The sequence below is a fragment of the Dunckerocampus dactyliophorus genome, chromosome 3, assembly GCF_027744805.1.
Source record: "Dunckerocampus dactyliophorus isolate RoL2022-P2 chromosome 3, RoL_Ddac_1.1, whole genome shotgun sequence".
Taxonomy (NCBI): Eukaryota; Metazoa; Chordata; class Actinopteri; order Syngnathiformes; family Syngnathidae; genus Dunckerocampus; species Dunckerocampus dactyliophorus.
Window position 1 is genome coordinate 32880445 of NC_072821.1, and position 18562 is coordinate 32899006.

Genomic DNA, 18562 nt, shown 5'->3' on the forward strand with positions numbered 1-18562 from the left:
TCTCTTGTTGAGCCGTAGAAAACGTTTCCTGAAAGTATGTTATGCTTATGCGTATGTTATGCTTGGAGGTGTTCATGTAAACTGCTAATGCTAATCACTTCTATGGGCTTTCCAATGTAAGTTAGCATCAAGCTTTGTTTTAATGCATTTCCTTCATTGTCTTGCTTTATTTCTGTTTGTTCCCTTTTATAGCGCTTCAAAGTAAAGCCTCTGAAAAGGAATTCGACCGACGCCTTTATTGAGAACCTGTTATCTGTTGGCTGCAAGTCCCCGCGCCCCTCACACCCCGCACAGGCCTCATCAGTACTCACGCCCATGCCTGGCTACACCATACTAACCATGGTCTTTTTGTCAGCTTTCTGAATGCGGTAACCGGTTAGCTCGCAGTTTCCATCATCTTTTGGAGGCTTCCAGTCGAGGGCAACATTGAAACCCCAGACATCCATGACCTTCAGAGCCTCGGGGTGTCCTGGGACATCTACAATGAAATATCCACAGTGTAAGTCTTTGGGCACCACCAACTTTGCTGTTTTATTGACCCGCAGTAGTCATTTTGACGTAATAAGACCAGTAACCATACACAAGATTGCTCCTTTATAGAGGGGTGGCACATATGAAAAGACTTTGTCTAATAGTGTCCTAAGTGTCCCTGCTCACCAACAACCTGCAGCATGACTTTGGCCGTGTCTTCCACGTTCTCTATCTGCACCAGGAGGTCATACGTCCCCGAGTGTTTCCGCTCGGACTTGCGTATGAACAGGATGGTGTCTGTGTCACTGTTTCTCACACTGGCGAGTGTGGAGTTCAGCGGCTGCCCATCTTTACTCCATGTAACTTGAGGCCTGGGCTTACCCTGGGTCAAATAAATGATTACACAGATGACTGGCGTTTATGTAATTGTTTTTACTGTCCATTGTGAATTAAGTTAACTTTTTCTCAGCAAATTTGAGTGGCTCAGACAATTTGAACACGTTAGGTGGCCACCTACACGATGAGCGCTACCCTAGATTACCTTACGAGACTGGCTTTCTCAAAAACGAGCATGTTAGTTATGCAGGCAGCACCTGGAAGGGAATCACCAGGTTGACTGTGTCTCCAACTTTCTTGATCAGAGTCTGACGGAGATTTCGGGGAAGCCAAATTTTAGGGCGTTCTGTTCAAGGAAAAAAAAAAAACATACATTAAGACACAATATTTAGACATGAATAAACCAATACAGTGGATTCCCCATTGTTTGGCGGTCCTTGAACACACCATAATTGTGTGCTGAAAAAGTTTGTTTGGCCTACGAAGCCACCAGCTTTGACAGTCAATCCAGCCTCAAAACGTGCAGTGAGGTGAACACAAGTTAATATATGATCTTAAGCCGTTACTGGAACTACAACAGGCGTTCAGTGTGGATTATGTGGACACGGCTTGGAGGAAGGCTTTCTACGCGCCTGCTAGCCTCTAGTGCTAGCCTGACAAGCAGGCTAAAGGCTGCACGGTGACTGATTCCATCAGTTCATGGATCATCTTACATTATCATATACAGTGGAACCTCAGTTAGCGTCCACGTCGCTTAGCGTGTTTTTTAGTTACCGTTCAAAATTTACTCCATAATTTTGCCTCGGCTTGAGTGTATTCTCCGGTTAGCGTACAATATGGCACACTTCTTGTCGTGTTATTAATACACTGCGTGAGTCCAACCGTGTTCTTAATGTGTTTTTATCACAGAACATCTTTGTTAGCATCCTATTAGCTAGCTAACAAAATGGCAACCGGAACTGGAAGTCAGGGCCTCCCAAATTTGTGTATTTTTGGGATAAAAAAAATCTCTATATTTTTTTCTCTCCAAAAATAGGCCTTTTTTCCACCAAAAACACATCTCATTTCCCGTACGTCGGTAATAATTGATCAGACCACCAGATTTGACAGTCAACCCGGCCTCAAAACGTGCTGTGAGGTGAACACAAGTTCCATATGATCCTATGTCTTTACTGGAACTACAACAGGCGATCAGTGTGGATCATTATCAGTGTGGCCTGCCAGCCTCTAATGCTAGCCTCTAATGCTAGCCTGACAACCAGGCTAAAGGCTGCACGGTGACTCTGATACCATCAGTTCATGGATCATCTTATATTATCATAAACAGTGGAAACGAGGTCAACGTCCACCTCAGTTAGCGTGTTTTGGTTTACCGTTGAAAATTTACGCCACAGTTTTGCCTCACTTTGCATGTATTCGTCAGTTAGTGTACAATATGGTGCATGTCTTGTCGTGTTATTAATACACTGCATGAGTCCAACCGTGTTTAATTAAAATGTTTTAAGTTTTGTTCATGTAATTTTATCACAAAACGTCTTTGTTAGTACCCTATTAGCTAGCTACCAACATGGCAACCGGAACCAGAAGTCAAATATCTTACGTCCGCCGTCTTTGATGTCATCAGCGATTCTATGTGTCAAAAATAGACATTTTTATGGCCGTATCAGCTACTCCCGGTAACCTCAGCAAAAAGCGGGGATCTACTGTATCTCCAGCTTACACAAATTTGCTCCTGAGGAGTCACTCACGCATGATCTCTCTGATGGTGACAGGTTGAGCCAGGGTTGCAGGAGCGCTCGGACCAGCCATGTTGAACGCCCGCACACGGAACTGCACCTTGTCTCCTGTGGTGAGCTCTCTGATCACCAACGAGGTCCTCTCGGTAAGACCCTGAATGGCTGGTACCCACTCATCCGCTGTGCGTCAGGTAACACACATTCAAATACACCATGACTCGTCATAGGATTAAACAGACAAAATCTTGGTGGCACATAAAAAAAATATTATTTCACTGTTTTTTTGACACAGGCTTTCAGTCACTCTCAAGGAAAAACAATATTTTTCTTAGACAAATCCCACTTGGGGAAGAGTTGATGAGTTTGTTCTGAAAAGTCATCCAGGTCATGGTAATCCGAGGCAACTGGACTCTTCTTGTTTGTCCAAAAGGCTTCTTTAATTCTAAAATCTGAGGTGTGGACTTTCCCTGCCTATGTCCCTGGTGGGTGCTTCCCCTAGGGGTGGTCCCAGTAGGGTTATTTGGGTTATTGTGGCCCAGCGTGGCTGCTGAACGACCATCCTGCATAACAATAGTTCATTCGCCTGCCTGGTAACAACACAACTCGGCTGTGGAAAATGTGGAAAAATAAGAGTACAGTCTGGTCCAATTTCTGCGAATTTCCTCAGGATCAATAGCAAAAGTGTTGTTGTTTTTTTTTTAACTAAACAGATTTAGCAAATTAATCTGCGAGCAGAACAAGAACATAAATAGGCCAAAACAACAACAAAAACAAAAGATACTTTCAGTCAAAAATAAGCGCTTTTGACCTCAATATCAGATAATCTATCTTAGATTTCCAATTTTTGTCTGTGATGGGACATGGCAGAGGTGGGTGTGAAGCTAAATTATGGCCCAGAGGTGCTGGGGGACGTGGCAGGTCAGTCAATAGATACAATCAATGCCCTCATTAACCAGGAAATGCTGACACACTCCTGCCTCTTGAGGCCGGAAATTGGCTCCAGAAGTTACCCACGTCCCCCTGAACGCTACCGTGTATGGTCCAACAATTGGTCTTAGGACAGGGGTGTCCAAAGTGCGGCCCGGAGGTCATTTGCGGCCCCTCTTCACATTGTAAAAACATCATTTAACAAGAAACCCTCCCAAAAAACAGCAAATATGTTGAAATCAGCAGTAATTTTTCAAGAATAAAGTCAAAATATTAAGAGCAAAAAGTCGTAATTTTCTGAGAACTAAACATAATGTTTGTAGCATAAAGTTGAACTATTAAAGAAAAATGTTTTTACAAGTCATAATATTATGAGAAACAACAACGCAACGAATGAAGTAGTAATTTTTGGAAAATTAGGTTACAGAAAAAGGTATAACGTTACGAGAATAAAGTCAAAATATTATGGGTATAAAGTAGGGATGGGCGATAAGGACCAAAACTCATATCTCGATATATTTAGGTTGAATATTGATATATGATATATATCCCGATATTTTTTTCCGCAAAGTGAGTTTAGACCAAGTCAAAGTAAAATATGCGTGTCAAGTTGTTTTATTAAAATAAATACTTAACAGAAGGACATTTTTTGAAATTTGAACGCTTCATGCAAGATGCACATAAAAAAATAGCCGCTAAAATAAAGTAGGCCATGCTGTTTTTGAAATATAGAAAAAGTAAAATATAATATTTTTGATAACAAACCTTCAGCTGTGCTCAAATCCTCAGCTAATAACAAAAGAACAAAATATGAAGGTGTGCCCGGTTTAAGAGGAAATGACAGCAACTCAAAAATACTTTAAATTGAGCATTATTTTTTTAGGTAAACATTTTTAGAAAACACAAGCATGTCCTTATTTTGTGCAGGGAACACTGCATCAGGCTTAGCAACTGTCTGTCTGACTTCCTTGTACATTTGTGGTAAAGCTCGTTGTGCTAAATAATTGTGACTGCGAAGCTCGCTAGGCATCGTGAGTCCATTGTTTTCAGCTGGTTTTTACAGCCATTTTTTTTTCCACTGTTGCAACGGGGACCATATCTTTAGCAATGCGATAGCACACCGCTTTAGTAACAGCACACCACTTTGCACTTTTTCTTTCATGAGGAACGCAACAGGAAAAAGAAGCAAGCAGTGAGCTTTGTATTGTGGCAGGAGTTGTGCAGCTAGAGCGCAGCGTCACCCATTCCTCGTATTGGACTTTGTGCCAAGTTTTAAGGTGGTGAAAAAGATTTTTTTATGCTCTGAATCTGAAGTACCTCAGAATTACAGAATTACTGAACCTCCATTTTCGTCGAAAGCTAAGCCGCCAGGCTTCTGGTTCACCCCTCCTCCTTCCTCGTGCATGCACGGACGGTGACGTGGCAGAAGCTCACACACAGTGCAGAGTGATGCATGAGAGAGCGCAAATCCGGTCTATATCGATATGAACTCTATGGTTGTTTTTGATATTGTGCATCAAAGAAATATCAATATATTAATGATATCAATGTATCGCCCAGCCCTAGAATAAAGTCATAATTACAGCAAGAAAATTTACCAGACGAAGGTTGAAATGGTTGGAATTTTTTTTTTTTAATTACCTGCAAAAACAGAAATAACTGTAATTTTACAGAACCTAACCCTAACCCTAAGAAGAAGAAAAGTCGCAAAATTCCGAGAATAAGTTCATAACATTATAGGGAAAAATAATGTCATTTTAGTAGCATAGAGTTGAAATATTAAAGAAAACATATGTTATTTTTTAACGTCCTATTATGAGAAACAAACAAAATAAAGTTGGAGTTTTTGGAAAATCACGTTTGGGGATAACATTATATTATTATGGAAATAAAGTCAGAATATTACAAAAAGAACATTTACAAAGATTATTTTTAGAAGGAAGTTGAAATATTTGGAAAATTTAAAAAAAAAGTAATAATCGTAGTAATAATCGGAAAAACAACCCTAGAAAGACCAAAGTTGATACTAATAATACTGTACTCTTTCACCTATATCACAAAGCCAAGATGAAATATATATAACTTCTGAGCATATCCTTTCATTTTTCAGCATGTGGCCACCCCTGTCCCTGTCTCGGTACTATCAGCAGTACTGCTGACTAGCCCGTGGGGATCGGTCCTTTTTTGTGGCGGCGTATTTGTGTTATCGCAATGGTTCAACACAATTAATGAATGGGGACGTGGGTTTTTGTTCACCTTAATGAAAGAAACGTTGCCTTTCCTGTTCATCATCAATGGTAATTTTAAGCATCACTTTTCTAACCAGTCATAGCAAGTTAGCAAGGACTAAGTCGCCAAAGGCACCCAATGTAAGTGCATGATGAACTAGGAAACTGAAAGCTCAGCAGCTGCTTTTTTACAAAGAAACTGGACCAACATGAGAGTAAGGCATCACACATTGTGTGTGAGTTACATTTTGGCTCAACGGAAGATAAACATTGCAAAGGGACAATTGGTAAACGGACTTTAGGGTCAGTGTCTCGCCCAAGGGTACTTCGACAGGGTCCAGCAACCTTCAGGTTGGGAGACGACAACCCTACCACCGGAACCATGCTGCCCCCGTTGTGTAAAGGAGCAACAGGGATCGCCTCTGATCATGAAAACAATGCCGTCAAAAAAACAGTTACTTTTTGGCACTTGAACCATGACCTGATGTTCATACAAGCACATTGTAGTCGATTAAAAACACCCTTATCAAAACCATGCAGCTGTTTGGCGCCATCACTTACTGCCCTCCTTGCAGTACTCAACCCCATAACCCTCCAGTTCAGCTGAGCCGATCCTTTCTGGCGCCCGCCACTTGAGCGTAATGGAAGTGTCACTAATGTCGTCGACGCACAGTCCGGTGGGCTCACTTGTCGGGGCTGAAAGAGGCACACAGGGCGGCTTGAAGGCCTCGTTAAAACATTCTGAGATCAGTTAATAAGGAGATCAACCTAATGAGCAGTTTGCAGTGAGTGAGGTAAACTGATGAGGGGAATCATTAGAATAGGAACGGGTACACGTTTGCAAAGGCATTCAGACAACTTCATTCTTTCCATCCTTGTCAATCGCACACTACAAGAAGTGTGTTTTTTTTCATAACAAAAGTGCTTATTTTGATTTTTGATTGTAACCACTTTCTATGTTTGACCAATATGCATATCTTAAGTCATATATTTGCATATACATACATATAATATCCATGTCCCCGCACATTCGCAATTCAGCATTCATGGCTTTGCAAATTTGCAGATTTTTGGTCTATTTCTTGTATTTATTTGTTTATTTTTAACAGTAAATAGGTTATTTTTTCCACAAAAAACACATCTCATTCAACCTCAACCTCAGTATTCATTTATGAATATGTGATAAGACAGGCTAAATGTTCTCTTCCTACTCGGCATGTGTTCATTGTCCAATTTTAAGTGAAATATCTGCGTTTGTGGTCTTTGATATTTCATTTTCATGCATTATTTGTACGCATGCAGATATCATGTTCTTCCTCGTTTCCTTGACAAACTGCCTTATAAAGTTCTCTAAAATGCACTTTGGACATGTAATTATGTGTATTAACCATTCAAAAGATGACAAGTGATTTTAAAAAACAAATACATTTGCTTGGTTTGACTTCAATAAAAGTATAAAAATATAAATAAAATAATGAAGGAATAAATAAATATGAAAATGACTGAGTTAAAAGTGTCAAAAATATAAATAACATAGTGAAGGAATTAAATATAAAATAATTTGGCTGAATAATACTAATAAAATAATGAAGAAAAAATAAAGAAGAAAAATAAGAAAATATAAAAATGTTAAATGACTTAAATAAAAGTGGGCTACAACTTAATGACCGTTGGAAAATGTGGGTCCCAGGTTGAGACCATTTGAGAATCCCTGATGTCAACAATCAAACAACTGCAAGAACAACAACAACTTCTAGCATGGATCTGGTCTCCAATCGTGTGCTAATGTGATAATCTGACCCATAAAAAGTCAAACACAATCAAATTCAGATGTTTACATGCGTTTTAAAAAGTTTCAATCGAATTTATGCAGAATATTATTTTTTAGTGCATGTAAGCATAGTGAGTACATAATGCCATTGAAAGATTTGTTCTTTTTTTTTTTTTGTAAAAAAAACTCACCAACTGGCACAAATGGTTGTGAGGCTGGACTGTGGCAAGACATGCCAATACTGTTGACAGCATAGACCCGCATTTCATATTCCACCCCTTCAATCATCCTCTTGGCCTCATAGGTTGTTTCGGTGTAGGGGTCAAAGTTCAGTCTCATCCACCTGTAACTCTTCTTCTTCTTTCGTTCCAGCACGTAGCCTGAACAAAGCAAACATTTTGAGGGTTGTCAGCATTTTACAGACGGAAAGCATTCCAGTTAGCTGTACCAATAATTGGTTGTCCTCCGTCAAAGAGAGGGGGGTCCCACTGCACAATACAGGAGTCTTCTCCTACACTGAGGACTCTGGGAGCCTGGGGAGGATCTGGAACATCTTGTGGAAATAATGTTTATGCAATCAGAAGACAAGTCCTATTTACATCCGTAATATTATGGCAAGATAATTGATAAATTCATAGCTTGCTCTTACCAACAACTTTCACATTGATGTCTGCGGTGTCCTCCCCAGCAGAATTGCGAACCACAACAGAATACATCCCTTCATCTTGCCTCTCAGCCCCTTCAATCGTGAAGATACAGTGTCCTTTGGTGGTTTCAACGTGCACTCTGCCATCTCCCTCTGTGATGACCTGCATCATGTAAACCAGAGCAGGGTCAATGGAAAAACACAAGTAGATTTCTATAAAATGACAATGTATTATCTTTGTTGGATATATACACCATTGTATATGTAATGTAAGATTCTGATGGCTTGACAGTTGGTTGAATCGACCACAGTGTTCTAAACAGGCTGTAGAAAAGCAGGAGTCCCACAGTCTGTGAGGGGAAATGCTTGTTACTGACTCGCCATATCCGTGACTGGTACACAGCCAAGGGATTCGATGTTTAAGAGAAATGGTTCCAGGACGAAACCTTGTGGGACACCAAAATATTTGGTGTAGTGTGTGGACTTTAACTACTACTATCTGCCCTAATGGTTGGACGGGACAGGGGGGAAAAAAGAAAAAACTACTACAGCTGGACATGCTTAAACCTTGGTCACAACCGAAGGTACGATTTTTTGGCAGATTTTTGCCATTCCCCAAATTGCAGAGATGTTTTGCATATGTAGCGCACAATACACACAAGTGCGTAAGTTTGTCTTGCAACCTGAAAAAATGTAAGCACCCATAGAGTTTGTTTGACACGACAAGGAACCTCTGCGGCCAGTCTACGATTCGAAAACCAGCACGTCATATGTGCGACCTCCGTGGGTTTCTTGCGTTCTTTTGCACATACTGCAGACCGGCCGTAGGAGCCCATATACTGTAACTGGTTGTAACATTGGTTTTAGAGAAGTTGGATAGGTATGAGGTGAACAAGATAGGTTGACCATCTTTTGGTTACCGAAAACCAGGACACATGGCCAGGCAATGAGATATGCAAATGATCTACCAACCAATTATGTTATACATTATAATTCCAATACATTTAAAGTATGCCTCCTCTGCATGGATGGAAAATTGTTGCATTATAAAATACTATCTATAACTATAATATTGAAGAAAAAATGTTGGTATTAGAAATATCGGACTGAAAGAAAAACATAACTCTTTTTTCAAAACTTACTAGAAAAATGAATAACTAAAAAATAGGAAATCATATTATGCAGTGCCCTAATGCCGGTCAATTGAATGGGCCAATGAAAAACAGTGAAAACCAGGACATTTTCAAAAAAAACAGGCCAGCGAGGACAGGACGTGAAACCCTGACATGTCTTTTCGTCATCTTTGAACAAGTGACAACAGAGGGATGGAGCTTTAGCAGTGTGCAGAAGATTCTGTGAGACATATCAAACGCACTCTGAATGGTTTTGGATAGAAGAAAAAAGCAATATGATATAAGTTGGGACGGCAGCATTGGTATTGACATGGTTCCTTGTCAAATTGGTATCATGAAACTTAAACTTACCGTAAAAGTGTTACTCCTAAAGTGAAAAATCTGAGATACCAAGATACCAAGTATTTGACAAGAGTCTCATCTGTTAAGCATTTTAAGTCCATACACAGGACACACGGGAGGGGCTTCGTCTGGCAGCTACTCTATGAACGGCTCAGTGTCCTCATGGTGGAGCTGGAGGATATGGTCACTGACACGAAAAGTCTGGGCTTCCCTCCTGAGACTACTGCCCCTGCAACCCAGACCAGAATAGGCAGAAGAAAATGGATGGAGATGGATGCAGTTCAGTCCCCTTGCTGCTATTACGGATTCAGTTATTTTGGGAAAAATTTCTGCAATCTATCCACTCTTTTGTGAGGTCAAAGGGAACTGATAATCTAATTAATTCCAAAAGTGTCAGATATTTGTTTTAAGGAGGATCATTGAAGAATTTAAGATCTCAAAGCAGAAAACAAGTATTGTATTTACAGATTTTTCCAAGCCATTTCTTCGTGTCGACAGAAAGGTTATGCTGCATATTCTTGTAACTACGGCTTCCCGGAAGAAACTGCAAATCATTGCTGTAATGTATGAAGTATGGATGGACCAACCAAAGAATTTGTCACAACAGCGGGTATCCACCAAGGAGACACCCTTGCCTCTTATCTTTTTGTCATAGCAGTAGGCTAAATTCTCAGGCAATCAGATGTCACCATTAAGGAGAAAGGAATTGTCATCAAGCCAGGGAAGTCAAATCATGACAAGTCCAAATATTTTACATATCTTGATTATGCAGATGATATAGCACTGACCAGAAGGATGCTTGGTAACTTCTCTTGAGAATGCTTCTGTTAAGCTTGATCTCTTTGTCAATGCCAAGAAAACAGAATACATGACAATAAATGAAGTTGAGCATCTACCAATCTTCTCCAATGATGGCTCCCAGCTAAATGAGGACTGAATCGGTTCGCAGCCAAATGTGAAGCCACTGTGATGAGAATCAACCCCTCCAAGTCCGAGTCCATGGTTCTCACCCGGAAAAGGATGGAGTGTCATCTCCGTGTCAGGGATGAGATCATGTCCCAAGTGGAGGAAATTAAGTACCTTGGGGTCTTGTTCACAAATGAGGGAAGGATGGAATGTGAGATTGACAGGCAAATTGGCGCGGCGTCTGCAGTGATGCGGACTCTGCGAAGTAGATGGGGATAAGGAAGTCTGTGCTGCCTTGCTTAGGCTGCGACCCGACTTCGGATAAGCAGAAAAGATGGATGGATGGATGGATGGATGGATGCAAGAGAAATAGGGCATGAATTAGCCAACTGATGATGGACAGAGGCATTGCGTACTCGATCTCGGAGACACTAGACTCACCCAACCATGCCTCTATGGACTTAGTTTTGTACAGTAGAACACAAAAGAGCCTTCCCAAAAGTGTTCCCAGTAGAAAGCACAGAATGATTCAAAATGTTCTGGTGAAGTGTGGAATTATGATACATGGGAACCCTATCACCTGATTGATCAAATAATCAACTAAGACTTCTCCATATTGTGTATGTGGAGCAAATGCACAAACGATCAATATGTACCTTTCCTCCTTTGGTCCAAACCACAGTTGGAGCAGGGTCTCCAGTAATAGGGACATCCAGCCGTAATTTATTGCCAGCCACAACCACAATGGTAGACTCAGCCGTGTGGCCCATACAGTCCAGGTGGATCTTAGGAGGGTCTTAGGAAGCAAAATAAATGAACACAAGCTGGTTTCGGAGGAGGCAATAGCTGCTGTGCAATTGTAACTAATATTTTGGGCTACTGTAGGTTTCCGAATGTGAATGAGCAGAGGCATAGAGGTAGAAGTTTTTCAAGTTACCTTGACGTGGCACATAGTCAATCTTTACCTCTAAAAAAAAATCACAGGAGAAAACATCACGTGTAAGTAAACAACAGAAAAAGATCTTATGAGCTTATGAAAGAAAGCAAGTACAGTATTACCCAAGAAATTAAGTTTAGCAGAGAGGTTGAAAGCGTAGCCATCTGGTACAAACGTGTAGTCTCCCTCATCCTCGGGTTTGACGTTATCAATGGTCAGTTTGTGGATCCTGTATGGGTCAAAAGTTAAGGCATCGTGGCCAGCGACACATTTGAGGAACTAAGACGTGAGTTTGGTCACCTGCCAATGTGTGTGATATTGATTCTGGCATTGGGCTTGACATCCACTCCATTTTTGTACCAAGTGCCCCTCACGTTCTCATCTGACACCTCACACTTGAACACTGCCTGATCCTTTGCCTTCACTGTGAGGTCAGCAATGCTCTGGTAGACCTCTAGTTCTTTCTCTGCACATTAAACAAAACAGAGTTTACCTACAGTATTTAGAAAGCCTTGTAGAAGCCAGATAAACAACACCTGCACCACCTGAACCATGCTCTTTATTTATTTATTTAACCCCTAATCCCTGGATTAATCAATTGTAGAGACATGCACCGGGTACCTGGAGACTAGCAATCGGTTGATAGCGCGTCTCTAAAACAATGTGACAGCCTGGGCTGCTGGCGAAACGATTGGTGCGTGTGCTCTGTAAATTACCATGACTGAAGAAGATAATGTATATAAATACAGTAGTAGCAGGGTGCTAGTGCTAGCTCGTCACCGCGAAATATTTTCAACACATCAGCAAAATAAAAATCAAAAGTTTGGAACGTCTTTGGATTTTACCAGAAGGACGGAAAACTCGACAAAAGCCACAGTATTTGTAAGCTACACAGCGCAGCTCTGAATTACACTGGTAGCACACCAAATCTTGACCAGTTTTTACTAGGGCTGCTGCTTACCTTTTTTGATTTGTGACTTGTTTACTTGTAAATATGGCACCTATGTTACCTACCTGGAGTCTTGAAAAGACTATGCTCAGGCGTTTGACATTTTAAGTATGTTTAAGTTTTAAGTTTCCAACTTAACACAGCATGTTACAGGCTACATTATTGAATTGTGGTGTGGTTTGTGAATGGGACTGTAGAAGATGTTTCTTCTCTTTAGCTTTCCATCCTGGTTCTTGGGACCCCCATTGCTATCAGAGAAGCAGTCATTGATCACACAATTTGAAAGGTTTTCACACTGTATTAAAAAATAAAAGCAACATATTTGGTTACAGCGCTGGATATTGATGAGGAAGATCGATGAAAGAGCCCAGAGTGAAAGTACAAAGTATAGAACTTGCCGCACCCCTCTGAAAAGTTTGTGTAGAAGTGAGAGTTAGCTTGTGTGAGTGAGAACAATGAATCTATTGTGTGTCTGCCTCTTCCAGTATTTTTCCATCAGTCACATGTAAGGGTTTCACAACTCTGATTGTGCTATGTGAGTGTGTGTCCTGATAAGTTTTACACTGATAATGCACTGAGCTGTTAGCCTGAATCTAAAGGTGTAATAATATCTAACAAGATTGTGCACATCTTGTAACTGACCCTGGCATGCTGAAACTCACCTTGCACCATGAGCTCGGCCATAGAATCTCCGCCGTTAGTTTTGACCTTGTAGTGGCCACAGTCTTCTTTCGAGGCCTCGTTAATAATGAGAACATGCTTGCAGCCATCTTTCTTGAAGCGATACTTGAAGGATTCATCTCTGGTTAGCTCCACACCATCCTTCTCCCTGCAAATATACGCAACTCATCAATCGGCATGAGAAAGGGCAATACTTTGTGTACAAATTAACATGGTGTATAACACATAGTGTATATCTCACTGGGATCAAAAACATTGCATCAAAATATTTCCCCCCAACAAAAACAATAATTAGAGATGCTCGATATTGGCATTTTAATAATATCCAGTATACCGAAATCACTTCAGTACCGATATTGATATAAACCAATCCCGATATTGATTGCAGATCTTCCCTAAAACTAACGTCAGCACACATCTTGCCTCATTACTTTGACTGAAAAGTCAAAAATAAGCAATGTTGACGTGATTTCAGATATTTAATCTTGCTTTGGTTTTTGTAGTGTAAATGCAAATTAAATCTGTTACACCTCTTAGTATAACAAATGCAATCCAATTTGAATTTGAACGGTAAATGATATTTTTGTGTGACAAGAGAAAAATCTGACCATTTCACGTTAGCGCCCTCCTCTGACACCTCGCACTCGAACTCCACGCGTTCACCCTTCATGACCATCTGATCCTCCAGGTTCTTCACAATCTGTACAGGCGGCTCTGGAGCAAACAGGGCGTCATGGTACAGTAATAAGTCCAGTAGATCGCTGCGGGTATCGAAATAAACATTTGCACACTAATATACACGCAAAACAATACTATCTTATACTAATGCATAACCCGCAAGCTATGCTGGGTAACTTCCTGTTGGAGTGTGCGTGTAAGCTTCCGAGCATGCCTTGCGGGTTCTAAATTAGTATTGTTTGGCATGTTAATTAATTGTGTAGGCATCTATTTCAGCACCTTAATAGTCCATGTGGTACAGTTACATTGTGTGTTCCACATGTCACTTGTGCTATTTCTGGTTGCATACATTCGAGTTTCTACCAATAAAGACACTCAGTTCACGAGACGAGACAAGATTTTAGCTATACTTTTAAGAAAAGTACAATGATGATAATATATGATGATATACCATGTTGCAATATACTACAGTAATATACAGTCAAACCTGTCTTAGCGGCCACCTGTCAATCACGGCCACCTGCCTATAACAGCCACTGAAAAATCCCCCACAGAAAATTTGCGTGTTGTAGACCCTGTGTATAGCGGTCACCTGTCTAACGCGGCCAGCGACCACCCATTTTGTATCCCTTGGTCAATATCTGACCGCATATAGTGGCCAAAATACCGACTCAAGCAGAAGCTTCATGCACAAAAGAGTTTTGTTTTTTAAGCAATGAAGCTGTCGTGTGAAGACTTTAATTACTGAGTCCTAGCTCAGTCACAATCATTCACAAGATCCACACAAACGTGTGTTGTTCGACATAAAAAAAAACCCGTCTTCTTACTTTGCAATGCCGCCCTGAAAAGATTCAATGACGGCCAAAACGGTAATCTTCCCACTTTGCAATGCCGCCGTGAATAGATTCTAAAATGGCCAAAACACCTGAATAAAACATCTAAAATTTCACTTGATTGCTGACTAATTAGAGATTAGAAGCCCATTCAATAAGAAAGGAGCAATGGTATTGTTAGTTTACTACGATCTTCGCACCTCCTCCGCACTCTATTGTTCACGTACACATCCATTCATGACGCGTATCCTGTTAGATCCCATTCCTTAGGCTCGTTCACTAAAATTTTTATTTCTTGCTTTTAAAATTGTGTTAAAAAAAATCTAAGATAGAAATTAATTTTTAAAAATATTTCTCCGCTACTTATATTTTTATAATTTTATTACCTTCTTTGATTTAATTTTTAAAATTATTTTTAAACACAAAATTTGTAATTTTTGTGAACATGTTAATATGTGCGCACGCAAATTCAAATTGGCCGCCAACCTGTCTATAGCGGGCACTTTTGCCGTTTCCCTTCAGCGGCCGCTATAGACAGGTTTGACTGTAATTTTTACTATGTTACACTCTTCTGCATGCTTTATGTCTGCTACCAGCCCTGCCTTCACTCACCGAGTCAAAGAGACTGTATGACTGACAAAAGGGCTCACTCTGCTCATACTGTTGTTCTATGGAACAAATGTGCCAAGGTGCTGAAACCAATTCACAGAGTGAATCCTCTTCCTGCTTGTTTGGAGGTGGGAGGTGAGGAAAACAGACACGCATGCACATGGCAATATACTTAGGCTGGCAAATTGAGTTCATTTATTGTGTAATTCCTTTTTTTATTATTGCCCTAGGCCTAGTGTGAGAGTTTTTTTTTTTCTGAATGAGAAATCTTGTCACGTTTTAATGTTGCGAGATAGAGATGATAAGAACAAAATGACAGGTTTTTGTAAAAAATAAAAATTATTTTTAAAAAGTGAATTTGCAGCATCAGGTATAGTAAAAAGTACAGTAAGTCGTTGCGGGTATCAAAATACATGCTTGCACATGAATATACACGCAAAACAATACTAATTTATCCACATTTAGAACCTGCAAGGCATGCTGGGTAACTTCATGTTGGGGAAGTGAGTGTGTGGTCTCTCCAGCATTCCTTGCGGGTTATACATTAGTATTGTTTGGCATGCATATAAATGTGTAAGTATCTATTTTAACACCCGCATAGTCCAATATGTAGTGGCACAGTTACCTTGTGTGTTCCACATGTTACTACTGGTATGTTTGATTGCATGCATTTGGCTTTTGAGATTATCAGCACAAAATGGCAGGTTTTCGCATAAATCTGTGAATTTGCAGGATCAGGAATACTGGATGGTAAATGTGTGGCGAGCCACTGTAAACCTTGCTTGGTTGATCGTTACACACCTTTAACAAATAGTTCAGTGGTGCATTTCTCCTCTCCCACCACACAGCAGTAGGCCGCATCATCAGCCAATGAGCAGTGGTTGATGGTGAGGTAGCGCATGTTCCCAACGCTCTCAAAAATGTACCTATAAAGCAGGAAAGCAAAATTCACAGACGTGTCCATTTTACATCTACAGTATATATAAAAAAAAAAGAGCACTTACTTGCTGGTCAAGAATAGAAAGGAATCCACACAAAAACAGGTTATTGAGAATCATTATTCAAATCATCCTAAAATGCATTTATGAAGATGCGTCCAAACCTTCCAGTTGGTTGAATTTCTTGTCCATTCTTCTGCCATTTAACATCAACATCTGCATTAGCCACCTCAACAGCTAGTTTTATTTTATGTCCTTTTGTCACTTGGTAGGCCGGGTCGAGCTTCTTGAGGAAAGCTGGATTCAGGCACGTTGTATTTTCTTAGTTAGAACCATTTCAAGTGCATTTTATGTTCATCTTTGCACAAACCTGCACTTTTCTTCTCCTCTTTCTTCATCTTCTTCAGTCTTTTGAGCATGCCCCTCAGATCGGTGATGCCATGCTGGAAAGCAATCTTCTCGTATTCGGATGCTGGAGCGTGGCTGAGAATATCCCAGACATCCACCTCCGGCTCAGAGCTGATCTGTACGGCTCTAAAACGTAGACAGCCGAAGAAGCACATGTTGGAATATGCTTGACATTGTATTCCTGTACATCTTCTTGTATCTTCAAAACTCTGCTTTCCAGGGAAAACTCCCGTATTTTTGCCCTTCTTTCCCATCATCCTCTTGTTTAAAGAGTTTCACGCATTTTAAGGCTGTTCCAGAAAAAAGCAAGGGGTCCTTTTCTTAAATTTGTTAATGATTGTTAATTATTACATTTGTTAACTCGTTCCCAATTGAAAAGCTGTGGCAACTTTTTATTTTATTTTCTACCTATTTATTTTATTTGTATTTATTTAATTTTTTTATTTATTTTGTCAGGGAATGAGGTGGTTTGAATGTGCTTGTCTGTGGCTACATACTGATAGATTGACTAATTTGACTGTTAGTGTTTTTTTGCATTTGATATTTGATTATCCTAGTCAAATTTTATGTCTTAAAACAACAAAAAAAATTCCACATTTTGTTCATTAAAAAATCCCTTATTTTTCGGAAACCATCCTATATTTAGTAGGTTATGTAACACCCCTATGGTCACCTTTACACTCACATTACCCAATATAGTCGGCATAATAAAAAAAGAAGACTCGTGCTCGAGTGTTCCAGTGCTCGGGGAGCTGAGTGGGCGGAGGACAGGACATGACATTGGGGGTTCAGAGTTCAGTTTCAGCTTGGCATGGGTAACAGCCGCAACATAGCCTGTGTTTTTGTTCGGGATTATTATGCCTGTTAACAACCCTGCAATAACAACCTGTTGTCCCGGTGATCACTTCTGGTGCTTGTGTGTCTCACCATTACAGTAACATTACTGACACCTAGTGACCAATGTACAATATTACATATTCAAGAGTTTTATTGTCATGTGACCAATGTACAATATTACATATCATCACAATGTCTTTGAATTTGTCTTCTGAATGCCTTAAATTTGTATTTTAGTTTGTTTAGCCATTTTTGTGCTTGAAAATTTTTAATTTAGGCAACAAAAAGTAATATTTTTTTTAATATGCAATTTTTTTGACTAATAATATGCCGTATTCAACCACGTAACAACATGATTTACTTAAAATATTTTTGAAAAAGCTGCAAAATTTGGGGGGTTTGAGGGATTACTGTATATGATAATACATAATTTATGTACAATAAAGCATGTGTTATTGTTAAAGTGCAAACGTATAAATACACGTTGTTAAAGGGAATTTGGTCTGCATTTTTAACCCCCTTCTTGCGCCATTTCCAGCTAAAAGACACCCAATCCACAAATTAAAATTGAAGAATCTGGATGAAATATACAGTGCATGCAAACATAAAAGGATTTGTGTCAGCAGTTCCTTACCGATTTGAAGATTTTAAGAAACTGCTGCTCATTCAGAAGTAGAAGCAAGCAGCAAATAAGCAAAACAAAGGTTAAAACACAGCATGTCAAAAGCAACTTTAAGCAATTTCAACAGCGTTTATTAGAGATATGATCCTAAAATGAAATCATGGAATGACATCAAATTAGATTAGTAGCGGTGGTTATTAAATTGCATTCAGGCTTTTTGTGTGGTCATTAGGAATATGTATGGATAGAGCAACTCATATTTACAGTAGAGGGATGTGCTGGGACATTGAATTGTCTGCTACTGTATACAGTATTTTAGTGTAAGGTTTTTGGCATTAACAGTGATATGAAGAGGTGCTGACATCCGTCAATGTTTTTCAGGGAGTTCATGTTATTCATGCCTGTCTTTCAATCACATTAGTTTGTGCGGAACATCGTGATTCTAGTATTTTGAAGAGGTTGCTTACTCTTTGTAGGTGCAAAAAGATAAACAAAGAGAGAGAATGCACTTTTTTTTTTTTTTTTTTTTTAACAAATGAAACTATGATAAAATGAACAATTTGTCCCTGCTCAC

The 18562-nt window shown here is 39.8% G+C and overlaps 1 protein-coding gene across 1 annotated transcript in view; it reads right to left on the reverse strand.

Annotated features, from left to right (window-relative positions):
* mybpc3 (myosin binding protein C3) overlaps positions 1–18562 on the reverse strand; it is a 42273-nt gene that overhangs the window by 8185 nt on the left and 15526 nt on the right. The window contains exons 10-27 of the mRNA XM_054769874.1: positions 16492–16655; positions 16286–16418; positions 16188–16190; positions 15985–16109; positions 13672–13777; positions 13045–13211; positions 11734–11899; positions 11556–11662; positions 11434–11463; positions 11153–11292; positions 8119–8278; positions 7918–8022; positions 7661–7849; positions 6260–6394; positions 2556–2723; positions 1065–1153; positions 658–853; positions 339–478 (exon numbers count right to left, since the gene is read on the reverse strand). Of these exons, the coding sequence (XP_054625849.1) occupies positions 339–478; positions 658–853; positions 1065–1153; positions 2556–2723; positions 6260–6394; positions 7661–7849; positions 7918–8022; positions 8119–8278; positions 11153–11292; positions 11434–11463; positions 11556–11662; positions 11734–11899; positions 13045–13211; positions 13672–13777; positions 15985–16109; positions 16188–16190; positions 16286–16418; positions 16492–16655 (2323 nt within the window). The remainder of the gene's footprint in view (positions 1–338; positions 479–657; positions 854–1064; positions 1154–2555; positions 2724–6259; positions 6395–7660; positions 7850–7917; positions 8023–8118; positions 8279–11152; positions 11293–11433; positions 11464–11555; positions 11663–11733; positions 11900–13044; positions 13212–13671; positions 13778–15984; positions 16110–16187; positions 16191–16285; positions 16419–16491; positions 16656–18562) is intronic.